Source organism: Neophocaena asiaeorientalis, unplaced genomic scaffold, assembly GCF_003031525.2.
Source record: "Neophocaena asiaeorientalis asiaeorientalis breed wild unplaced genomic scaffold, Neophocaena_asiaeorientalis_V1.1 scaffold115, whole genome shotgun sequence".
Classification (NCBI taxonomy): Eukaryota; Metazoa; Chordata; class Mammalia; order Artiodactyla; family Phocoenidae; genus Neophocaena; species Neophocaena asiaeorientalis.
Genome location: NW_020173132.1, coordinates 644036 through 671645, shown reverse-complemented (window position 1 = coordinate 671645; position 27610 = coordinate 644036). Strand labels below are relative to the sequence as shown.

At 38.0% G+C, this 27610-nt stretch overlaps 1 protein-coding gene across 1 annotated transcript in view; it reads left to right on the top strand.

Annotated features, from left to right (window-relative positions):
* Positions 1-15597: 15597 nt before the first annotated feature.
* ANXA10 (annexin A10) overlaps positions 15598-27610 on the top strand; it is a 66570-nt gene continuing 54557 nt past the window's right edge. Inside the window, exon 1 of the mRNA XM_024744115.1 lies at positions 15598-15773. Within this exon, the coding sequence (XP_024599883.1) occupies positions 15756-15773 (18 nt within the window). The 5' untranslated portion in view covers positions 15598-15755. The remainder of the gene's footprint in view (positions 15774-27610) is intronic.

Genomic DNA, 27610 nt, shown 5'->3' with positions numbered 1-27610 from the left:
GGATTTGAAGATCTGATTTGAAAAAGAATTTAAAATGGGTTATTGTTATTCGTGAATTCTATTCCTAGGAAATGGAAAGGGTCAGTGCAAATTTCCAGTTAGAGTGAGCCTTAAATGGGCTTTCAAATATCAGCCCACGTTCAAAGCGCAGAGATAAAGAGAATTTTTACAATCACGTTTTTGTTCATTTATACATGACATGGATACCTATTGCGTGTTCTATGTGAATTTACAGGAAAAACTGCTTTAGATTTCAACAGCAATTCTCTTCGTCAATGTATGAAATTGACAATGGCACTTTGAGCAGGACGAGTGTGGTATATGCTATAAAAATTTATTGTTGTAATTGATAAGCCACACAATTCAGGAAAGGTTACCTTTCCTATTTTGCTTTGGAAAGAATCTTGAGATTTACAAAGAGAGCGGTTACGGAGATTCCTAGCTAGGATGACCAATAATAACATTTCTAAGGTCGTGGAAAAGAGTATTTGTGAAAAGTAGATGAATTCGGATGATGTATAACTTTGGTCTTTAAATTAGCAGATAATCTGTATGTATGTTTCAGGGTGAGAGCACTGCCACGGCCCCACCGACATGACTGACAGCCCTTGCTCTCAGCTCCAAATTCTTAGAAAATCAAATGCATTCATTCAAAAATGATTTTGGATGCTGTATATATTTTATACACTATGTCACGTTCTGTGAGTATGGTGTGAACAAGACCAAGAAATGTTCTAGCCTCACAGAGTTTATTTTAGTGGTAGAGACACATTTTAAAAAATAAAGGAAAAACTATCATTCCCGCTACAGAAGATGTGAAGAAGAAAACAGAATAAAGGTAGACATAGTGAAGCAAGAGGAAGGGTCTATTAAAAACAGGTTGGCCTAAAGGGGAGAGGGTGGGGGAGGAATGGAGTGGGAGTTTGGGGTTAGCAGATGCAAACTATTATATATAGAATGTATAAACAAGAAGGTCCTACTGTAGAGCACAGGGAACTATATCCAATATCCTGTGATAAACCATAATAAAAAAGAATATTTTAAAAAAGAATGTGTATATATATATATATGTACACCTGAATAACTCTGCTGTACAGCAGTATTTAACACAACACTGCAAATCAACTATACTTCAATAAAAAAAAAATTTTTTTTTTAAAGACAGGTTGGCCAGGTAAGATATTTCTAAGGAAGCAATATTTAAGCAGAGTTCTAGATAAGAAGAAAGAGCCACCCTGGTCAAAACATGCAGACAGGGAAGGGTCTACATAAATGAAGAGCAAGTTTAAATGTCCTGTGTGAAGGTTTTGAGTAAGTGGTGAGCTTGGTGTCTGCAAGACCTCAGGGAGATGGCCTTTAGTCTGGGAAGAATGAACTGTGGGAGAAGAGGTGGACAAAAGGGCAGAAAGGCAGTCAGGGCCAGGCCACATACAGCCTTGCACGACTGGGGAAGAAGTCCGGGTTTTATTTGAAATGTCAGAATTCAGTGAAGGATTTGGAAGGGATGAGCGATGGATCTGACTCACTCTGGGTCCTGTGTGGAGAATGGACCCTGTACAGTAAAGCACATCATCAAAGCAGCTCTGGGAGGCGGTGTGTGCAGAAGTCTAGCTGGGATTAGGTGGCCATGGGGGATGAGGATACAGTGATGCATTCAGCATGCATCGTAAAGGCAGAGCCACCGGGACCTGCGGGTGACTCGAGGTAGACAAAGGCTTTGAAGGGTGAGACGGAGATTCTCGGCTTGAGCAGCTCTGTGGGTTGTGGGTGGATCGTGGTGGCCCTGACTCACGTAGAAGGGCAGGTCTGCAGCGATGTGAAGAAAAGGTACGGTCCTATTTGGTACATTTTAGATGATCAAATGAGGGTGCTGAATAAACATTTTGGAGCTCAGGAACAAGATGTAAAATCGGGATTCCTAAGTGGAGGGATGGCTTTCAAGCTCAGGGATTAAATGTGATCATTTAGAACAAGTGTTTACATAGAAACAGAAAAGGAACAAAGACTAACCCTGGGAACATTTCTAAATACAGAAGTTGGGAAGAGGAGGAATTTCCAGAACAGGAGACTGAGAAAGTGCAACCAGTGCAGAGTCAGAGTAAAACCAGGAGACGGTGGCCCTCCAAGTGAAAGAGAAGAACAGGCGTCCAAAAGGGGGTAAGGCAACCATTCCCAATAGATGAGAACAGAGACCAGGCCACTAGGTTTGCAAAGAGGACCACTGTTCACGACAAGAGCAGCTTCAGTGTTGGGGGGAGGGGCTGACTGAAATGAGAGGAAAGAGGAAAGAGGGGGACGGAGGACCCTGTGAAGGAGCTTCCCAACTTTGGGGGAAGGAAAACGGAGATGTGGCTGGAGGGGAACGGGGAGTCAAGGGAAGCTGTTTTCTATTTGGTGGGTCGCTTGCTTTCTGAAATGAGAGTTGCTATAACGTGTTTTGGAGTTGATGGAAATATTAAGAGAATAAAATGATGTTGAGCAGAAACGGGATAATTTCCAGATGAAAGACCTCGTGTAAGTGAGAAAGAAGGCACAAGTCCAGTGCTTGGATACAGATGTGGAAAGGTCCTAGGTTAGGAGCTGCGAGCATCGCTAAGGGGGTGAGGAAGACACAGGGCAGGGTAGCACATGGCGAATGGGTGGAAAAGTTCTTATCTATTTGCATTAATGGGTGTTTCCTCAATGAAACAACAAGAGCAGTTTCAGCTAAAACTGGAAGAAGGGTGGAGAGTGTAGGGCAGGGGCTGGATGGAATGAAGATATGAAATAGGCCTTAAAAAGAGTGGCTTTTCAGAGCCGGTCCCCACACCCCTGAGGTTCCCTGTCGCACGTTTGTGTTTTACCCCATCAATAGAGTGCTTCTATCCTGTGTATGTCTCCTTATCCATTGTGACTCTTCACATACAAGTTTCAACCACATACTTCCTAGGTTTAGATCAACATAACAGAAACGTGAATTTTAGAGGAAACAAATTCACTTAGCAATAATTATTACCATGACTTGTAAGCCCTGAACCTTTTAATGACCCAATAGTTACTCACATCCTTATTATCAATGTCTGCAAAGTACAGAGACCTTCATTTTAAGAATATCAACTTACGTACAGATATAGGGCAAAATATTCCTCATTGCAGTCTGGGACTAATGCCTAGGAATTTGGAAAGCCAGCTTCATCAGCTTAAGATTAATTACTTTCTTGCAGATGTTCACTGCTGTTCTAATTCTGTGGAAGTCTAAATTATAAACTTAATTATTTTCAAACATGATATTTAGCGACTAATACATCTAATACTTCTACGGTGTCTGACTTCTGTCAATTTGTCCAGTCTTCTCAAGGGACTTAAAGATAACCAAGAAAATTGAACATTGGTATAAAAATATAGGTCTTTGATACCAGGTGACAGAAACAATTTGACTAAAAATTTTCCTGTTTATAGAGTTGCCTTTCCCCAGTTATGTTTAATTCTAACTCTGACAACTAGATATATCTAAGAAAGTACTAACAGAAAAATTAATAGTCATTAGAGAGGTCTTGCTTTTTGGTGTATTTACTAGAAATTGAGATGAGTGATTATAATAATTGAAGAGCAAATCCTTCTGAACCAAATCTGTCAACTAATAAACTGATAAATATTTTAATGCTACATCACAATGTTCATACTAATCAGAGCTTCACAGAATTGAATTATATTCTTGTAAAAAAAACTTCTCCCATTCCCACCAAAATACTTAACTGAACATGCTTTGCAAAGCTTACACCTATTTTTAAAAAACCAGAATGTATGCTATCACTCTCTCATTCCAGCCACCAGTAACATTTACCCATGGAGACTTGAGAAGATAATTTATCTCATTACAGTACAGTATACCTGAAAATATTTATGTTTTTGACAAATTGTGCGCTATTACTCTAAGGAAATCTCCTTAAAGGAGAAACAATTTTAATACTTAGAGGATTACATTCATAGGATTTTTAATAATTAAATTTCAATGCATAAAGAGAGAACTTCCAGGGATGGTGTCCCTGTAAAAGGGTTGTGTAGACTCAAGCACGTTAGATAAAAATTATAATAGATAACAATTACAGAACCAGATGAAATAAAAATTCAACTATGTAAAGGCAGTAGAAATTATCCAAAATCAGACAGAGGCTGCAGGAAATTTTGCTGTGAAAAAACAGCTCTTCAAATAGTAAGAAATGTGTGACTTTGATGCTTTCAGTCCTGAATTTGTGGCTTTTGGATCACAGATCTTCTCAAACCCCCTTCAATGATGTAAATCAGCAGAAGAAAATTATGATATCACTTATATGTGGAATCTAAAATATGATACAAATGAACTTATTTACAAAATAGAAACAGACTCACAGACAGAAAACAAATTTATGGTTACCAAAGGGGAAAGGGGGTGGGGAAGGGGTAAATTAAGAGTTTGAGATTAACAGATACACCCAACTACATATAAAATAGATTAACAACAAGGACCTACTGTATGGCACAGGGAACTATTTCAGTAGCCTGTAATAAACCATAATGGAAAAGAATATGAAAAAGACTACACACACACACACACACACACACAACCGAATCACTGTACTGCATACATGGAACTAACACAACACTGTAAATCAACTATAGCTCAAAAAAAACCAAAAACAAACAAACAAAATATAGTTTTACATGGGCAAAGTACCAGAAATGAGAGTTTAGGATTGTAATAGCAGCTGGAAATTTTAAAAAAATTTTTAGCCATTCCAAGAAACAGCAAAGTATGACACAAATCCAGGAAGAGAGTCGATAGAAACTGATTCTAAGTGGGCCCACACATGAATTTAGGGAAAAACACTCTAAATCCCCTATTATAAACATTTGAACATAAGAAGAAATAGAAATTTGAATGGCTATTAACATTATATCTATAAAAATATAAACTTTACCAAGAATTCCAGACAAGTTGGGCTTCACAGATGAAATCAATCAAATATTAAAGAAATATTGTTAATATTACACAAATGGTATTAAAATTCTGTTGAAAATAGATGAAAAAGAAATCCTTCCCATCACATTTTATGAGGCCACTATTACCCTGATAACAAAGCTAGACAAGGCATTATTAAAAAAAAGATACAAATATCATACCCTTTATGAATATTAGATATAATTTTTTAAAGAAATTATTAGCAAATTAAATTCAACAGTATATTTAAAAAATAATGTATAATGGCCAAGCAGAGGTTTTTCCAGGAATACATGTTAATTTAGCATTCAAAATAAATTAATATAACTCACCAAACTAATAAGATAAAAGAAACTATCCATAAAACTCCCAAAACAGAGGGTAGGCAACACATTCTCTGACATAAAATGTACCAATGTTTTCTTAGGTCAGTCTGCCAAGGCAACAGAAATAAAAACAAAAATAAACAAATGGGATCTAATCAAATTTACAAGCTTTTGTACAGCAAAGGAAACCATAAAACAAACAAATAAACAAAAAACCTAAAAGACAACCTACGGAATGGGAGAAAGTACTTGGAAATGATGTGACCGAAAAGGGCTTATCTCCAAAATATACAAACAGCTCATATAACTCAACAACAATAAAACAAACAACCCAATTGAAAACTGGGCAGAAGACCTAAATAGACATTTCTCCAAAGAAGACATACACATGGCCAGTAGGCACATGAAAAGATGCTCAACATCACTAACTATTAGAGAAATGCAAATCAAAACTACAATAAGGTACCACCCACCAGTCAGATGGGCATCATTAAAAAGTCTACAAATAACAAATGTTATGTTCTCTACCATACGACCCAGCAATCCCACTACTGGGCATATACCCGAGAAAACCATAATTCAAAAAAGAGTCATGTACCACAGTGTTCACTGCAGCACTATTTACAATAGCCAGGACATGGAAGCAACCTAAGTGTCCATCAACAGATGAATGGGTAAAGAAGATGTGGAACGTATATACAATGGAATACTACTACTCAACCGTAAATAAAAGAATGAAATAATGCCATTTTCAGCAACATGAGTGCAACTAGAGATTATTATGCTAAGTGAAGTAGGTCAGACAGAGAAAGACAAATACCGTATGATATCACTTATATGTGGAATCTAAAATACGACAAAAATGAACCTATCTATGAAACAGACTCACAGACACAGAGATCAGACTTGTGGTTGCCAAGGGGGAGGGGAGAAATGGACTGGGAGTTTGGGATTAGCAGATGCAAACTATCACATATAGAATGGATAAACAACAAAGTCCTATTGTACAGCACAGGGAACTGTATGCAATCTCCTGCAATAAACCATAATGGAAAAGAATACTTAAAAAAGAATGTATATATGTGTATAACTTAGTCACTTTGCTGTACAGCAGATAGGCACAACATTGTAAATCAACTATATTGCAATTAAAAAAAAAAACAATCCATTTCATTATCTTAATAGTTTCAGAAAAAGAAATTTTAAAAATCCACTAATCATTCATGCTGAAAAAAAGAATCTGCTACTAAACTATGACTAGAAAGAGACGTCCTTAAATTAAAAAGAAATCTATTGAAGACAAATAAACTAATAATGTATTTAATGAAGAAAAACGGAGTGCTTCCCTCTAAGATTCACGAACAGTTAGGATGTCAGCTCTCTCATTTATTCCACATTATACTAAATTCCTAGCCAATAAAATAACAAAAACAAATTTTTTAAAAAACACACACAGATTGGAGAGGAAGCAGTGAAACTATTTTTTCTTTCAAATTGGCCTGATTGTATTTGTAGAATACCATAAAAAATGTACAAAAGAGCTGCAAAAACTAACAAGTCAGCTTAGCAAAGTCACAGAGTTAAACGTAAACATCACAAATAAGTAGTATACCCAATTATAATTACTAAATAACTGTAAATTTAAATAAATATAATATGATTTTCATGGAATTAGAAAATGTGTTATTTCAGATAAATTTAAAATAAATGCAGAGAAAAAAATAAACATTCATGAAAGAAAGTAGAGTTTAATGAATTGAGAAATACACTACATTCATGAATCAGAATATTACATATTTTTAGAGAAATTATTTTTCCTCCAAATGAATCTACTGTGTTGGCCAAAAAGTGCCTTCGGTTTTTAGGTAAAAATAAAAGACACATTTTTCATTTTCATCAAGAACTTTACTGAACATCATATTCACGCTTCTGTTCCACTACTTTCTGCCATTTTTCAGGAAACTTCATAATTCCATATTCCCCAAACGTTTTATTCTTTTGAGCAAAGAACTGTTCCAGATGCCTTTTACAGTCTTCCAGGGAATTGATATTTTTTCCATTAAGAAAAGTTTGTACAGAGGGCAGACAGCAGAAGCAAGAAGAGCTACAATTCTGCAGCCTGTGGAACAAAAACCATTCACAGAAAGATAGACAAGATGAAAAGGCAGAGGGCTATGTACCAGATGAAGGAACAAGATAAAACCCCAGAAAAACAACTAAATGAAGTGGAGATAGGCAACCTTCCAGAGAACGAATTCAGAATAATGATAGTGAAGATGATGCAGGACCTCAGAAAAAGAATGGAAGAAAAGATCGACAAGATGCAAGAAATGTTTAGCAAAGACCTAGAAGAAATAAAGAACAAACAAATAGAGATGAATAATACAATAACTGAAATGAAAACTACACTAGAAGGAACCAATAGCAGAATAACTGAGGCAGAAGAACGGATAAGTGACCTGGAAGACAGGATGATTCTTAGAGGAAAACATAGGAAGAACACTCTTTGACATAAATCACAGCAAGATCTTTTTTGATACACCTCCTAGAGTAATGGAGATAAAAATTAAAAAATGGGACCTAATGAAACTTCAAAGCTTTTGCACAGCGAAGGAAACCATAAACAAGACAAAAAGAAAACCCTCAGAATGGGAGAAACTATTTGCAAATGAATCAATGGACAAAGGATTCATCTCCAAAATATATAAACAGCTCATGCAGCTCAATATTAAAGAAACAAACAACCCAATCCAAAAATGGGCAGAAGACCTAAAGAGACATTTCTCCAAAGAAGACATACAGATGGCCAAGAAGAACATGAAAAGCTGTTCAACATCACTAATTATTAGAGAAATACAACTCAAAGCTACAATGAAGTATCACCTCACACCAGTTAGAATGGGCATCATTAGAAAATCTACAAACAACAAATGCTGGAGAGGGTGTGGAGAAAAGGGAACCCTTTTGCACTGTTGGTGGGAATGTAAATTGATACAGCCACTGTGGAGAACAGTATAGAGGCTCCTTAAAAAACTAAAAGTAGAATTACCATATGATCCAGCAATCCCACTACTGGGCATATACCCTGAGAAAACCATAATTCAAAAAGACACATGCACCCCAATGTTCACTGCAGCACTATTTACAATAGCCAGGTCATGGAAGCAACCTAAATGCCCATCGACGTACGAATGGATAAAGAAGATGTGGTACATATATACAATGGAATATTACTCGGCCATAGAAAGGAATGAAATTGAGTCATTTGTTGAGACGTGGATGGATCTAGAGACTGTCATACAGAGTGAAGGAAGTCAGAAAGCGAAAAACAAATATCGTATATTAACGCATGTATGTGGAACCTAGAAAAATAGTACAGATGAACCAGTTTGCAGGGCAGAAGTTGAGACACAGATGTAGAGAACAAATGTATAGACACCAAGGGGGAAAGCCGCAGGGGGGTGGGGATGGTGGTGTGCTGAATTGGGAGATTGGGATTGACATATATGCACTGATGTGTATAAAACTGATGACTAATAAGAACCTGCTGTATAAAAAAGTGAATAAAATAAAATTCAAAAATTAAATAAATAAAAATAAACTAAAAACAAAAAGAGAATTTTGTAAAGACCAAAATCAATGAAAATCTGAAGGTGCAATGTCTGGTGAATACTGCAGATGAATCAGAACTTCTCAGCCAAGCTGTAACAGCTTTTGCCTGGTCATCAAAGAACCAAGGGGTCTTGCGTTAAGCTGATGGAAGATTATGCATTTTCTCTTGACTGATTCTGGACGCTTTTCATCTAGTGCTGCTTTCAGTTGGTCTAACTGGGAGCAGTACTTGTGGGAATTAATCGTTTGGTTTTCCAGAAGGAGCTCATAATAGATGAGTCCCTTCCAATCCCACCATATACACAACATCACCTCCTTTGGATGAAGACCAGCCTTTGGTGTGGCTGGTGGTGATTCATTTCGCTTGCCCCACGATCTCTGCCATTCCACAGCGTTGTACGGTATCCACTTTTCATTGCCCGTCACAATTTTTTTTTACATCAGAATGTTTTCATTACATTTAAGTAGAGAATATTGTGCGGAAATACTGTCAAGATTTTTTTCACTGAACTTATGTGGAACCCAGACATCAAAGCGATTTACATAACCAAGCTGGTGCACATGATTTTCAACGGTTGATTTGGATATTTTGGGTATGTCGGCTCTCTCCCACATGGTATACCATTGACTGTTCTCAGTTAATGTCTTGATTTGATCTCTATCAACTTCAGCTGGTCTACCCAACCGTGGAGCACTGTCCAGAGAGAAATCTCCAGCACAAAACTTCACAAACCACTTCTGACATGTTCGATCCATCACAGCACCTTCTCCCTACACTGCATAAATCTTTTTTGTGTGTGTTTCAGTTGCGTTTTCACCTTTCTTGAAATAATCAAGCACAATATGCCGAAAATGTTGCTTTTTTTCTTCCATCTTCAATATTAAAACGGCTACACAAAAATTCACCAATTTTGATAAGTCTTTTTTTTTGAAATGCACACTGATGTGACAGCTGTCACATACAATCTAATGAAATTGTTTCAAATGAAGTTAAAGACAACTAACTGCTACTAGAGCCATTCTACTGGAAAAAACCTTTTGGCCCACCCAATATAAGTTCAATGAAATCTCAATCAAGCTTCCAGCAGGCTTTTTTGAGGAAACTGACACGCTGTTTTAAAACTCATAAAACAATGGAAATAACTTACAGAAGCCAAAGCAATTAAAGGAGGACGAAGAGGACGAGGAAGGGGTGGCGGAGGGGGACACCAGTAAAGTTGGAGAACTCGCATTACTTGATTTCCACACTTACTATAGAGTATAGTTATTCATTAAGACGGTGTGGTACAGGTGAAAGATCACTGATTTAGAGCAATGGAGCATAATATAGAGTCCGTACTAGACCCACACATATGTGGTAAAATAATGTTTGACCAAAGTGCCAGGATAAATCAATGGAGAAAAGAAAATCTTTTAAACAAATGGTGCTGTAACAACTGAGTTTCCCTATGGGGAGAAAGATGAGACATGACTTCTACTTTATACCATACAAATTTGAGTACTGATCATGTATATCGTACAAGATATAACTATAAGCTTCTAAAAGAAACACTGTGACATTGGAGTAGGCAAAACTCTTTTAGAGTAAAAAAATTATGAGTTAAAAATTATTAATTGGACTTTTTACAATTATTAAAAATAAAGAAGTCTTTTCTATCGTTAAGACACCATTTCACAAATGAAAAGACAAGGCATACACCGAGAGCAAGAATTTGTAAATCACAGCTGATAAGGAACGTGTATTTAGAATGTACAAAGATCTCTTGAAACTCAACACTAAAACCATCAACTCAGTTGGAAAATGGATACAAGATCTGAGCAATTTATATAAGAAGATGTAAAAATGGCCATTTAGCATATGAAAAGATATTCTACATTCTTAGTCAAAAAGAATTTGCACATTAGAATCACAACGTGATACGACTACACAATTAGATGACTAAAATTTTAAAAGATGATAATGTCAAGTGTTGGCATGAAGGCATTTTTATTTATAGCAGCAGATAATTATCAGGTAAGTGGGTAGATAATATGTAGTATATCCATACAATGGAATATTACTCAGCAGTAAATAAATAGAAAGGAGCTCTTGATATATACACAGTATAAATGAATCTCAAAAATATTATGCTGGAAAAATGAGTACATATCATATAATTCGATTTATACGAAATTCTAGGTAAAGCAAACTAATCTATAGCGGCAGAAGACAGACCAGTGGTTTCCTGGGGCAAGAGGTTTCCTGGATGGGGGGAGAAACTACAGGAGGGAGGTGGGAAAACATCATGGCTGGTGGAAATGACCTGAACCTTGATTGTGGACTTAGCTTCACAGATGCGTACACCTTCAAAACCCACCAAATTATACACTTTAAACGGATACAGTCACTTGCAGATAATTTATATTAAAGTTACTTATGAAAATTAGCAAAGATTCGTGGAAAAGAGCCAGTGGCTTCCAGATGTAAATAAAAATAGAAATCATTACAGGCAAGAGCAGAGAAAAAAATGTATATACATAATTTGTAAATAAATGATAAGGTGACCTCAAAAGATATTCAAAAGATATTCAAACATAAATCACCTCATGATAAACATAAGGGAAACAAAATGGAAGTAGGGGTTCAGAGAGAGAGGGGAGAGGCTAAACATTCAACTGTTAAACACGGCCTTGTCGCACATTTTCATGTGAATGATTGTGGGTGTTGAATTGCTCTGGGTTTTGGATCTCACTGAATGCTTCTGGAAGACTAAAAACCAAACTGCAACTATCTCATCTTGAATTAAAGTGTTTATATGCCACATTTTCAAAAGGATAAAGAGGTACATAGTTTTTCCAAATTCACCGACGCCAAATGGTTTGAAGACCACTGCCTAACCGGAAGGAAATCTGTGCTATTCAGAGCTGCCTCTCAAGGGGGAGTCTCATTACACATGAGTATGCATAAGCCTGCACCGAACAACACACATTAATTACACTTTTTTGAATCACATATAAAATAAAAATTCCAAATTATTCATTAACAAATAAAAGCGCCACAAGGCAGGGATCTTTGTCTTGTTCAATGAAGTACCCCGAGCACCCAGTGCATCTCCAGGCACATGTTAGCTGCCTAATGAGTATTTGCTAATAAACTGAATGAATAATACGAAATTACACACTCAGGGGGATTAAATGCTTGTTTGGTATGGCGCACTACACAGGCATTCACATTTTAGCTAGAAGATCGTTGCTGTATAGTTATCAGAAGATGAAAATCGTAAAGTTAATGTTGAGACCAGGGCGACTATTGCCAAAACTGAGACTGCGTTAGTTGGCTAAGGCAGATCTAAGAGGCTGCTCCCCTGGCCTCTCATTTAAGCTTCTTCTATTCTGGCACACACCGTTTTTGCAAAGAGGGACAGAAAGTTACAATGTGTCTAGAAGTTTGTGCTCAGATGTCTATAAAATTGCCTACTCATATTCCACTGGCTGAAGCAGGGCACATGCCCAAACCCCAAATCGAAGGGGTGTAAAAGTAATACACACCATATAACAGAAGTGAAGCGAGTGAATCGCTGTGAACAATAATACAATCTACCACAAGCATAAGTGCATTTGCACTTAGCAAAAGACCCCACATGCCTGGTACTTGGGCCGATGTGCCATCTAAGTATGTAATTCTTACGTGGGTGCCACCAATCCTTACCCCACTTGTCTATGCTTTACTGACTGACCCACCTGCCTTTGAATTCATCTACATTTCTTTTTTTTTTTTTGCAGTACGCGGGCCTCTCACCGCTGTGGCCTCTCCCGTTGCGGAGCACAGGCTCCGGACGCGCAGGCTTAGCGGCCATGGCTCACGGGCCCAGCCACTCCGCGGCATGTGGGATCTTCCCGGACCGGGGCACGAACCCGTGTCCCCTGCATCGGCAGGCGGACTCTCAACCACTGCGCCAACAGGGAAGCCCCATCCACATTATTTTTTTAAACAAATTATTAACTTTGATAGGTTAGGATCATGTCTTCTTGGCCTACAAGTCATTTTGTATTTTTAGACTGATTTGGCTAAGAAGATGTGATCCTCTCTAATCCAGGATGTATTGATTTATGACCAGGGGACATATTCACTCGAAGATACTGGATGCTGCTAATACTTCTCCTTTGAGTCTATCTCACTGAATTTTAACACCAAAAAATGAAGCAGAAAAAAATGCATTTTATTGTTGGCCATATATAACTAACTATTCAGGGTCAGATTTAGAACTGATAACAATTACAGTACAGATTTCATGACCTCCGCCTCCCTACCCTATCCGTGTGAGCGCTAGTTTCTGGGTTTTCCTACCTGGAAGGCTCTTCTTCCATCTCTAAGCTACATTTCAAATGCTACTTCATCTGGGAAGGCTTCTGGATTTACTTGCAGCCTAAGAGAACTTGCCTCTCATGGAATTGTCCATAACGTCTTATGTAACTTACTCACGGCACTTTCTGCTTCTCATCTTGTATTCTATTAATTTTATCCACCTATCAAAATATAAATCCTTTGAATCAAGAAATGTGCTTTTTAAATTTTTTTCTTTTTAACAGTTGTCTTGCTTTATTCTCAGAGTACCTACACAGCACAGAGACTGAGGTTCACAGAGTACCCGAACAGCATAGAGACTGAGGTTATAAGTCCTGACACTGGACTGTCAAGGCTGAAATTTCTACTCTTTTTTTAGAGTGTGATCTTCGGCACATTTTGTGACTACACAGTACCTCAGTGTTCTCCCCATTAAAACACGGGTGATAATAGTACCTAGCCCGTAGAGTTGTTGTGAGAATTAAATTTATTTATACAAGTAAATTCAAGTGAAACAGTGTCTCATAGAGAGTGAAAGCTCAAGTATTGTTAGCATTTATTACTTTTCATACAGCAGATACTCAAAGCATAGTTAAATATGAGTAAATAAGTACAAAATGTTTAAAATTTTACTATGAAAATGTTCAAATGCATAAAAAATAGAATTATCTAATGGACTTCTATCTTCTGAACAGTTTTCAAGATTTTTCCATACTGGATTAATATCTCCCAAACCTTTATTTGCAGGAACTATTATAAAACAAATCCCAGACATTATAAACTGCATATATTTTTTTTAAAAAAAAGCTAAATCATAAAATAATGATGAATAAAAATAAACAGTAAGTAATAATTGTTTGGCAGGAAATTAGGGAATATTATCAAATCTCTTTTCTCTCAATTATCTGATATTTGAAGAACATATGTTTGCTTCAAATTTTTTGACAATTTTTATTTCACATTGTCACACTGAGTCTATATAATTAAAGCCATAAATCACACAACCTTTGAAAATAATCATAAATTTGTTTTAAAATTCTGAATCCTATACATCTAACTATCATTTAGTAATTACCATATGCTCTCTAAATCTACACAGAAAAAACACAAGAACCAAATCCTAACACAAATACAGATGTGTGTACACACACATACATGTACGTAGTATGACTTACTAGATTTTAACTTCCTTGAAAGCAGGCGTGCTTCTTTACATATTTCATAGTACTAAGTATATTATTAAGTTAATCATATTCTATTATAAATTGAACTCTGCAGAAATCAAACATTTTTCTGTTCATAATATATATATTAAATGAAAACATCCTGCTTAATGATTTTTTCATAGTTTAACATCAGATTTATTTGGGGGGAAGTGGTCCTAGAGTTATGCATGACCAGTTAATACTTAAAATTCTCTGTTCTTTCAACCAAGAATTATTTATCCCTAATTTGTCTTCAAAATCTTTAAAAATTTTTACAGACTAAATGAACACTGTATTGTTCCCTAAATGGCAAGTAGCAGTAAAATGATATAATACACATTTATTGTGTGATTTTTGGAATAATGTATGAAACTTATGATTATAGCTATTTCCTAACAATATATGGGTGTTGAAGGTATTTTAAAATTTTGTTTCCTTAAAAAGTAATAAAGTTAGGGCTTCCCTGGTGGCACAGTGGTTGAGAGTCCGCCTGCCGATGCAGGGGACACGGGTTCGTGCCCCGGTCCGGGAAGATCCCACATGCCGCGGAGCGGCTGGGCCTGTGAGCCATGGCCGCTGAGCCTGCGCGTCCGGAGCCTGTGCTCCGCAACGGGAGAGGCCACAGCAGTGAGAGGCCTGCGTACCGCAAAAAAAAAAAAAAAAGTAATAAAGTTAAATATTAAAATAATATATATATGAAAGTGTGAAAATCATGGTGCATATATGACTTCTCCAAAGACTTTCCCTGCTGGGTAATCAATTCTGTCCTAAATCAATTATTTTTTACCATATGACGGGATACATAATAGTTCAAAACATTTAGAGAATTTAGAGAATGGTATAGATGCACATAAAATCCACCAACTTCAAGCATGAAGCTAGGGGCTTGAGTACCTGAAAGAGTCTGAGTGTTAAAAAACGATAAAGCAGAAAATAAATCATTAACTTCATGGTTAATCAACCTACTTTCCATAATGAGTCATCAGCCTTCTCAAAAGATTACACTTCTTTCATTGGTTCGCTAATTTACGTTTCTTGTATCAACATGGGGCCAGGGGCTAGGCTACTGGTTCTATTTGTTTTGTACACAGATTCTGCCTACTCACCTGTGACTGTTAGCTAAGTATAAATGCTGTGTCTTGAGACCTGCTGTGTCCAGAACTGACCCTTCACTTTCTTGCCTGAGAAACTGAGGTGGACAGTGAACATATTTAAATTGGATTGAACAGTGAACTTCACTTTGTTCTAGCGACACAGTGAAACAAGTCTCTTCATCTGACCACACACCAAAGACCTTCTGAACTGCTCTGAACTTAACCACTAACAGCAAAATGTTCTGTGGAGACTATGTAAGTATAATGGCTATTTCTGTAAAACTTTCCAGTCCTTTGAGATTTGAACCTTGTCTATAAAATTTCATTTGCAGGACTTGACATTTTCAACAGGAAATATTGGTGTTCTAATTTATCTTCATTAAAGTTTTAATTAGTAGATGCTCAGTGTAACCATTAAACAAAGTTAATACTATTAAATGTCAAATTCGTGCTAATTTTGAAGTAATGTATTGTTCTCTAGAGGCAATTTAGTGATGCCTACTTTCTTAAGTAACCTGACTCAGAATTCTAACTGAAGTTATAACAAGATGTTTTTGTCTCCATATTTATTTTCTATAATGAACTAAAAATAAACGTGATTGTTAATTTTTATTTTAAATCCATGATATCTTCAGAAAGTACAGTTCATTTTTGACTAATTATCTGCTGAATTTAAGCAAGTGCAAAACTCAGTTTAGTCATTTTATTTTTCTTCCTTGTCCGAATCATTTTGACCCAATTGCTCTAATGGTCCACAAACTTTGGAAGAGCCTACATAGACACTGAGTTATCTAAATATACACTGTTTGAAAAGATATCCATTTCACGTGCTCTTGGAAATTACACATAAATGTGTTGTGTGTTGATGATGATGTTTTAGAAATCTGTATTATGAAATAATGCTTTCAGGAAGCCTTTCATTTTTAATGCAAAAATTTTATGCAAAAAATACAGCATAACTATTTGGTTAAACTTTGGCACAAAAATAATGTTATTTACTCATTTACGAAGTATTAATTCCTAGAAAATTTTATTTACTTATATTGTTTCTCAAATATTGAAGGAGTACCTAAAATACGGCCACTTTCCATCACTGTTGGCTCAAGAATCTTAATTTTATCTTGAGATTTCAGGATCTCATTTGCAGTTGAAACTTACTTTTTTGTCTTATTAATTGTGAGGCAGTTACATTTCACCACAGAAATAAAAGTCATTAGGTAATTTAGGCCAGTACAGTAAATGATTTAGTTTGTAAAAATCAGGTTGCTTTCTCCCAACTATTACTTCCAAATAATTGTACTTGAATGAATAGAAATTTTCTCCCTTTCTATTCATTCTAGTACAATTATTTGGAAGTAATTAATACTATATTCTGTGTGGTTTTTATATTAACATTCATATGCCAATTATCAAAATAAACATTTATAGAATATTTAAATTATATTTCAGGGATTATTAAAAGTTACCAATGATAACAAGCTTTTAAAGAAATGCAATAATTTGGGGCTTCCCTGGTGGCGCAGTGGTTGAGAGTCCGCCTGCCGATGCAGGGAACACGGGTTCGTGCCCCGGTCCAGGAAGACCCCACATGCCGCGGAGCGGCTAGGCCCGTGAGCCATGGCCACTGAGCCTGCGCGTCCGGAGCCTGTGCTCCGCAATGGGAGAGGCCACAACAGTGAGAGGCCCGCATAACGCAAAACAAAACAAAACAAAACAAAGAAGTGCAATAATTTGCCATGCTTATGGAACAGATAAAGAATACCGGAGATTAAAAAAGAAAAAAAATCAGAGATTAAAAAGCTGGATTGGAGCAAACCTGAAAATTCACTTTAAGTTTTTTTTTTTTTTTTTTTTTGCGGTACGTGGGCTTCTCACTGTTGTGGCCTCTCCCATTGCGGAGCACAGGCTCCGGACGCGCAGGCTCAGCGGCCATGGCTCACGGGCCCAGCCGCTTTGCGGCATGTGGGATCCTCCGGGACCGGGGCACGAACCGGTGTCCCCTGCATCGGCAGGCAGACTTTCAACCACTGCACCACCAGGGAAGCCCTCACTTTAAGTATTTTGATCAGCTATTTCAGGGCCAGATGTTAGGTTTTATGTATTATCTCAGCAAGTTTTGATGATAAAATTGTTTTACATCATCAATATTATTATATTTTAGAGCAATGATTTATATTCTTAAGATATATGGTCCAATTCGTAAAAATTTGGTATTAAAGAGACCAATATTTGAGGTTAAGTTCGTCTGTTTAATCTGCATTCTGGGTCTGGCGTCCTTAAGCAAAAGATAAGCTCTTCCATGAGCAGGAAAGCAGAAGTCCTCATATCACAGTGCAGATAATTATTGACTGGGTGGCTTCTTAAAAGCAGACTCCCAGCCCCTCTGCTCTGCAGTTCTAATTCAGTATACATGACGTCTGAATTTACCCCCTTCGTATAAATGCATGACTATTTTTGAGAACACCAAAGTGATGTGTTATGTCAGTTACAAAATACAGAAAATTTAAATATAAATCAAGCAAGAGGCAAGAATTATAGAAAGGTAGTTATATTTCTATAAGAAATAAGCATATGCACTCCTTTAAAATTACTTTCTAGAATTATGGAGTTAGATGATCCTCGATGATTAAGGTAATTTGAGTTAGTTACACTGGGATGGTAAATTTACCCTTGACGCACGCAAGTATTTTACTATGTGCTTAGCTGTAAAACTGTCTATTGAAAGCAAGACTTAATTAAAGGATTTTGGCAAGCCTGGAATTTTTTTTTTAAGAAGATGTTGGGGGTAGGAGTTTATTAATTAATTCATTTATTTTTGCTGTGTTGGGTCTTCGTTTCCGTGCGAGGGCTTTCTCTAGTTGTGGCGAGCGGCGGCCACCCTTCATCGCGGTGCGCGGGCCTCTCACTATCGCGGCCTCTCTCGTTGAGGAGCACAGGCTCCAGACGCGCAGGCTCAGTAGTTGTGGCTCACGGGCCCAGTTGCTCCGCGGCATGTGGGATCCTCCCAGACCAGGGCTCGAACCCGTGTCCCCTCCATTGGCAGGCAGATTCTCAACCACTGCGCCACCAGGGAAGCCCTGGAATTGTTTTGATTTCTTTATTAGCCAGATATGAATCCCCCTTCAGGAAGATATTATTATAATTTACTTCTTGGAGCGGAGGAAATTTCACTGCAGTGTTAAAAAAAAACTTGCCCAAGCCAGGATCTAAACCAGGTATCACTCTGTCATTGTAACTCAAGCTCTTCTTGTCCACTAAAATATACTGCCTCTTCCAAATATATTGCCCTGATTCTTCTAGAGAAACTGCTGGCTGCCGTTGTCCTGTTTTGTCATCAACTGATCCCCCCCTTTTTTTGTACAGAAGCATTATATTTACTATAGATTTCTTTATTGGGTTACACCCTTCCTTTATGCCTCTAAGGAGACTTTAGTCCTATTCCTTTTCCTTTTCTTTTGACAGCTTTCCTATTTCTACCGTATTTATTAACAGAAAAAAGTTACACAGAGGTGTGTCACAAGCAGTATAACATATGGAATGCATATTCAGAACGTGAATGAACATTCTCTATTACGTAGAGAGAAACTATTAAAATTTCCTGAGTCTCTACTAAACTTCAGGAGCTTTGTGTGCCTTGTCTAATTTAATAGTCACAGAAAATCTTTTTACAAAAATACCATTGAACATGCAAGGGTTTTGCCATTCTTCTTGGAGGCTCCAGATACTCCGCTCAGTGGTTTTACGTGTATTATTTTTAGGCTTCACGATCTTCAAGGAAAGTATTATCAGCCCCATTTTCCATATGAATATACTGAGGCTTAGAGAAGTTAAATAATTTTCCCAGCAGAAGGAGGTCAAACACGCCTAAGCGTGATTATCCTACATAATATAGACTTTATGCTGTGAAGGAAAGAGCAGATCCTTTGTGAGCCCAATTAAGAGAGAAAATGAGCACCGGTATCTTCACAAAGATGCTCTCACTCATAAATGTGCTCCCAGAATGACTCAACAACAGTCGAACATCAGCAACTGAGGCAACGTCCAGCATGGGCAGCGAGACATCCTGCGTGTTAGCGCAACTAACATGAAGTAACCGCGCTGCGGCTCAGGTGTGAATGGCAGGTGGTGAAGGCAGACACTCTGGAAATCAGAAGCAAATTCCGGGGCTTTCAATCCAGGAGGGGCCGCGGGCCAAGCAGGCCTCCCGTGGGGGCAGAAGCTGCTGAGGGGCAAGATCTTTACTTTTTAAATTTTTATTGGAGTATAGCTGATTTAAAAGCAAGATCATTTTTAAAGCAGGTTTCTCCTATTGAAAGGGATTCCTGGGAGAAACATTCCAACCAAGAAATCTGATTTTGATGGCTTATCTGCAGTACGACTCACTGAACAAATATTAATAAAAGGTTATTCATACTGTAGATTGCTTTTTACTATCACAAGACTGCATTGTCTGAACTTTACACACTAGGATCCAACAAAAGTTATGAATCATACTGGTTAGGGCCTCCACTTTAACTGAAGCTTCTGTTGAACTAATACATGTTAGATTGGAAAATTAAATGCAGTCACTTTTTTCCTAGTTGTGATATGCAAGCATGTCGGTTAAAATTTTAAAACTCCCTTTTAACAGCTATAGATTGCTTTTGTGGTAAGGGCTGGGCAAACATGACTGTAGAATACTAATTGAACAAGCACTCAGGCCAGCTTTACCCTGAGGATCCATGACTGAGGGCAATGTACTTAATCTTTCTGCATCTCAACTTTCCTACCTGTAAAATGGGTGTTATCATAGCACGTGTATTAGAAGAGTCTCTTGAGAATTAAGTGGCAGGCAAAACACCAAGAAGACCAGGAGCATAAATATGCCAAAGCCTGAACCCAACTAATGCAAAAGCCCTGGCTTTCGACAGCCCGGTACACGGCTTCTGGAAGGGAGGTTGAGTTTGCACCCATTACACATATTCATAGCTACATATATATGTATATTCATATATGTGTGTGATTATTCATAACATTTATGCATAAATTTTAATAACATCAAAAGTTTCATGGGTGGAAATATACTCTCTTAAACTCAGCGTAACATTTACTTCTAAAGAGTTTCTACCATGCTAAAAAATTTCACAATCCTACTTCCCGCATCAGTTATTGCCAAATTCTATTTTTTATGGCAAAAGGCCTCATTGTAGGAATTGCATCCAATTCCTTTGTATCCAATTCCTTTCCTCCAAATCTCTGACTCCATCCTAACTGGGCTTTCACCCAAAGCCCCTCCCCCTGAAGGATCCGACAGAGTTAAGCAGCGACCTCCATGTTCCTGACCCCATACCCGACTCTCATGCCTTTTCTTGCTAGATATGAGTGTGGTCTGACACAGTCTCCTTTTGCCAGCAAAGCCCCGGGGCTAAATTCTGGACACTCTTCTCTTTCCAACTTATAGCCACTCTTTTGGTCATTGTGCCCAATCTGATGGTTTTAATTACAACGTACACACAGAGTCTTCTTTGAATATGTACCTCAACCCAGCATCTATGCCCAAACCCCAGATTCGTAAAACCAGGTATCTACACAGGAAGTGAAAACTCTATCCTCCTTTTAGGTCAAAGGGGGGAAAAAAAAAGTAAAAACCTAAAAATCGGAGTTATCCCTGATTCCTCTGTCTCTCTCATACCTTACAAACAATCCATCAGCAAAACCTTTCGGCTCTACACATTCACAGTATTCATTACATGACCACCTCTCATCACTCCCCCTCCAACTGCCCTGGTCTACGCCAGCAACGTCATCATTTGCCGACTCCATGCAGTAGCCTCCTACCTGGTCCCCTGCTTCTATCTTTGCTCTAGCTTCTATGTCTTGGGGACACAACGGTGAGAATGACTGTCAAAAACACGCATTCTATTGACACGTTGATGATGGTGTAGGAGCCATCATCAACCTGGAGTGAGTTACAGAGTAGGAGGTAAAAACATTAAAGAGGCGCTTGTGAACAAGGTTTTGGTCCTGGTTTACCAGTTCTTAGAGTATTTACCATGATAGGAAGAAGAATAATGAGTTTTCAATGTGTAGGGTCATTTCCATTTTCCGAAGTGCTTACAGTATACGGACCACAGGTTCTATGGAAGACAAGACACCTTTCTAACATACCTCTCTGGATATGCTGACTTCTCTTAAATGCTAGAGGCTTCCAGATTTTGACGTTATACAATGTATTAACGTCACATTAATACATTGTGCTCATTTCAGTAAGCATTATGGCAAAGCCAGAACCCGCTGCAAATGTCAACAGCGCTGGGGGCTGTAAAACCCAAGGAACAGAAAAAATATGGTTGATGATATTTTAACTTTTTCGAATTAATCAACCCACTTCCACAGTACAAGAAGAATGTCAATGGAGTATCACAAATCACTTTCAAAAACTGTACTTCTTTTGTTAAGTCACGAGGTTAAAGACTGAAGAAATGATGTTGGAGCAGTGAGGCTCAGAGTGATTTTCATGAGTCACGTCCTCCTGGGTCGAAGGGAACCGGGGAAAGCAGATAGAGAGACACCATTTAGAGGGCGTTACTTGCTGATTTTTCATTGCTGGAGCACCACCTCTAGACCAACACCCAGCCCTCTATCTACCACAGATTTCTGCTATCAGCACAAATTCCTTGTAATCATTCACCAAAAAAGAAAGGATCATGGGAATATTTTTAAGTGTTTCAGAGTTCACGCTGTCAATCTCCCTGCCTCAGCCTCTTTCGAATTGCCTCCAGGAATTCCTAAAACTCTGCTTACAGTTTGTGGACATGCCTTTCTCATCCAGGGAGGAGAAAAGACTGCTTCTTAAGACCCATCTTCTTCTCCAGCATCCCATCTTATCACAACACGTAGTTGTGACTATATTCTTTCTCAATTATACTTTGATGTATATCCTTCAGACATTCTGGTAATTACGCTCAAAGGAACCAGGAAAATAAAATATTAACAGACCGTGACATGTATCATGTACGAAACACAAATGTAATTCTAGGTTATCTGTGCACAAGATACCGTGTTTTACATTGTCCTGTTATGGAGAAAGTGGGAATCGATTTCACTCACAGGCTACTTTGGACTGTCTTTTCATCTTTATTTTGTGGCAGTCTGTAATAAAGCCACTGAATATCAATGTATTTTACCATCCTATCTCTCAATTGCAATGTTTGTACTATTTTATTTTTAAGTGAGTGAGAATTGATACCAGGGCAGAAATAGTTTTTCAAGTTACGAACAAAAAGCACTTTAACCCCAGCAGACACATTGTTCTTAGAAATGTGTATTAGTAATGGTTTAAAGAATATATGAATCCTACTGTATTTTATAGGTAGATGACTCTTGTGTTCCTGTCATCACTACCGTATTAATGTGCTTGAGTTATTGTTCTGTTCTTTAGAGATACTGAATATATGTACACATTCTGCTAAGTTTTCATTTAGTTGCCAGTCTCAAGATATTGTTTTAAAGGGTAAATTAAAAAAAAAGACAAGGGTGCTGAAAGATAGAGACACAGGTACCTGGGGCCACACACCTTCTGTGTACCTTTCATCACCTGTTTACCGACTACTGTGTGTTTAATCAAGCGTGTAACTCATAAAAAAAAGCAAATATTCATAGTGAGTACGGTAGTCCTTTCGAAGCAAAAAAGGGTCAGATTTGTGAACCCTCAATGACATGTCAATGACTGGTTTTGAAATGGGAATTTTTGGTGCAACCGTGGTCACAACTGAACATACAGCAACTTAATTGCCAGTAGAAGCTCCTGGAGATCTCAGGCCCCTGCAGCCCTTATTCTGTGTTATTCCAGACACTGCCTGATAGGGTGACCATGTACAAATATGCCAAGTCTTCCTGCAAGGAGCTGATTTCTTGATTTAGTGGACTTGGTCTTTTTTTTTTTTGCGGTACGCGGGCCTCTCACTGTTGTGGCCTCTCCCCTTGCGGAGCACAGGCTCCGGACGCGCAGGCTCAGCGGCCATGGCTCACGGGCCCAGCCGCTTCGCGGCATGTGGGATCTTCCCGGTCCGGGGCACGAACCTGTGTCCCCTGCATCGGGAGGCAGACTCTCAACCACTGCGCCACCAGGGAAGCCTGGTCTTTTTCTTATGTATAATAATACTGATTTGGAGTAATTTGAATGCTTCAAAGATGAAAATGGTTTTGGAAAATGTTACTTTAGTTATTTAGCAGAGGGAAATAAGTACAAACAGTAAGCCTGTCAGGGAGGAAGAAATTTTCCTCTATCCATCTAGGTTCTTCTGGCTGGTCTAAGAATTAAACGGACATGAGACAGATGAACAGGAGAAAATCACACAAAAGTTGAAAAGCATGTATATACATGGGAGAGACCCAGGAAAACTGAGTCACTTGCCAAAATGGCTGAAACCCTCAGCTTATACAACATCTTCAAAGATAAAAGAGAATGTTGCGGGGTAGGGGTTGGGACCTCAAAGGGGAGGAAGGCAATTCACATGGAGACGGAAAAGCACACGTTTGATAAACACGTGTCTACGGGGCCAGCAGAGACAAGGGGCACAGAAGGGATTTTAACAGACTTTGCAGGTCCCTCCCTGTCGACACACCTGGTTCATACTAAAGTTACCTACGGTGCTGGTTCTCTGTCTCTCCCTCTCTCTCTAGCTACCTATCGTCTACCTTCATAGTGATACATCCAATCTAATTCAGCCCCACATTTTAACCGTCACCATTAGTTACAAATTCTTTCTCACACAATAAAAACGGTAACTATCAATATCTAAAATACATGTGCTCATTTGTTTAACTCCATCATACATGTACATGTAGTTTAGAGTGTGCTAAGCCATAGCCCTGTCAGAAAGGAGAGGACGTTGTTTGGGTTCTTTCCATCCTTAGCTTTACAGTCTCCCGACAAACACTATTTTGTGAAGTTACTTAGGGCACGTCCCTTCTCCCAGCCCACTTAACTGTGGCTACAAGGTTCGTGTGTACTTTAGACAGATTTGTTTGCTACAATCTGCATTCCCTGTCGGGTTCCCTTACTTCATAGCTGATTTTGTTACATTTAAATTTATGTGTGGTAAAATGTGTTCTTTGTGGTATATACACTCGTAAGAGTTTTGAGTCATGTATCCGATCCATTTCCTTATAGAGACTTCCATCACCCCAAACATCCTCCACACTCCCGGTTTGTAGTCAACCAACACCCCAGCCCTCAAACCTGGCAAACTGATCTGTTTACCTTTTCTCTAGTTCTACCTTTTCCAGATTGTCATATAAATGGAATCACAGACTATAAACCCATCTGGAAATGGCTTCTTTCACTTGGTGGGGTGCATTTAACAGTTATCCAAGTTGCTGCATGAATCACTAACTGTCTTTTTACGGCTGAAAAGCAGTCTTGAATGAGTATACCGCCGTCTGTATATCCATTCAGCTTGAAGGACAAATGGCTTGTTTCCAACTTTTGATAATTACAAGCAAATCTTCTAAGAACACTCAAGTTAAGGTTTTTGAGTAAAGTTCCCATTGCTTTAGATAAATATCTAGGGGTCGGATTGCCAGGTTATATGCTAAGACTGTGTTTAAACTTTATAAGAAATTGTCCAATTGTTATTCCAAAGTGACCCACAATTTTGCATTCCGACCAGCAGTGTATGTAGCAGTGTCTTACTGTAGTTTTACTTTGCATGTTTTAATGTAAATGATATCCGTAGTTTTTCATATGCTTATTTATTATACCTCCATTGGAAATGTGTCTGTTTATAATGCTTACCTATTTTCTAAGTTGGTTTTTTGTTTGTTTGCTTATTTTTTATTGGCCTTTATATATTTTAGATAAAAGGGCTTCATAAAAAATGCGATTTACAAATATTTTCTCCCATTCTGTGACTTATCTTTCCATTTTCTAACAACATATTTCATAGAGCCAAAGTTTTCAATTGTGGTGAAGTTCAATTTATCTTTTTTTCTTTATAGATTGTATTTTTGTTGTCATGTCTAAAAATTTTTGACTAACCCAAAGTCACGCAGATTTTCTCCTACATTTTCTTCCAGATATTTCACACAGTTAACATTTCACATTTCTATTTAGGTCTACGATCAATTTGGGGTTAATTTTTGTATAAGGTGTGAGGTATAGGTCAAGCTTAATTTTTGTTTTCATATGGATGTTCAGTTTTTATAGCACCATTTCTTGGAAAAACTTTCTTTCTCCATTGAATTGCTTTTACAACTTTGTCAAAAATTATGTATTGGGCTTCCCTGGTGGCGCAGTGGTTGAGAGTCCGCCTGCCGACGCAGGGGACACGGGTGCGTGCCCCGGTCCGGGAAGATCCCACATGCCGCAGAGCGGCTGGGCCCGTGAGCCGTGGCCGCTGAGCCTGCGCATCCGGAGCCTGTGCTCCGCAACGGGAGAGGCCACAACAGTGAGAGGCCTGCGTACCGCAAAAAAAAAAAAAAAAAATTATGTTTTTATATGGATCTATTGCTAGATTCTCTATTCTGTTCCACTGATCTTATTTTCTATAACATTAGCCAATATCACAATCTCATTATTACTGTGACTTCATAATAATTCTTAAAATCAATTAGCATTATTCCTTTAATTTGTTTTTCTTTTTCAAATCTGTTTCAGCTGTTCTAATTCCTTTGACTTTCAGTATGATGAAATAAATTGACTGATTTTTGAATGTCAAATCAGCCTTGCATTCTTGGAATAAACCTCACTTGGTCATGCTACTTATTCTTTTTATATGTTGCTGCATTGGAATTTCTTAGATTGGGCTTCTTTTTTTAATAAAAAAAATATAAAGACAAACCCTTATAATTTGCAGTCAAAATGGCTCATAGTTCGTTGCAGTTTCCATGGTTAGATAGTTCTTTGGGAATGAAATAAATACGGATTGAGAAAATCGACAAAGCGGGTAACAGAGCAAAGCAGAACGAAGACTTTCAGTGAAAGGTGGGGAGCAAGTCCTAAGAGGTTTTTTTTAAGTGAATCTGACACATTGTTAATTTAACTTTTCTGATTAGATAAATGAATGCACTATTATTTATACTTTATTTAACAGGTACTTTGGGGGAAAAAACACAATTTTTTTCAGGTAGTTAAATTAAACTTGGACTACTTATCAGAGAGAAAACAATATATGCGTTTACTTGATTCCTACTTTGTCCGTTTAAACTCTACACGGCTAGTTTCCCCTGGGTCCTGTCTCAGTCAGCTCCGGCTGCTGTAAGAAAATTTCATAGGCTGGGGTAGCTAAACCGACATTTGTTTCTCAGAGTTCGAAGGCCTACAATTCCAAGATCAAGGTGCCAGCAGATTCTGGGTCTGCTGAGGACCATCTTCCCAGCTCACAGACCTCTCTCCCACTGTGTCCTCATGCGACAGAGACACTCAGCTCTGGCCTCCTCTTCTTATCAGGATATGAATCCCATCATGGGGCCCCCCACCCTCATGACCTCATCCAGATCTAGTCACCTCCCAAAGGCTCCTTCAAACACCTTCACACTGGGGACTAGGGCTTCATCGTATGAATTTGGGGGACACAAACATTCTGCACGTAAGAGATCTCATGACTTGGCTTTTGCTCTTTGGTACTTAAATATTCATAAATCACTTTCACTATATCTTTAATGTATAGAAATTAAAAATATCTAGATCTGTGCAAGGTGAAAATTTTGAACATTTCTTTTTTAAATTTATTTACTTTTTTACTGAAGTATAGTTGATTTACAATGTTGTGCTAATTACTGCTGTACAGCAAAGTGATTCAGTTATACATATATATACAAATTCTTTGTTTTATATTCTTTTCCATTATGGTTTATCATAGGATATTGAATATAGTTCCCTGTGCTCTACAGTAGGACCTTGTTTATCCATTCTATATATAAAAGCAACATTTCTTCTTAATTAAAGCATCTCTCCCTCACCTACTCCTGCCAGCTTCAGGTCAAAACCCTGCATTAGTAAAGAGGGTGAGACTGAGTTCTTTATCCTTCTGTGGGTGGCCCCCTCCACCTGTGAGTCCCCTGACTGAGGCACCCAACACCCCGAGGATTGGGGAAGAGTGTGTACGTGG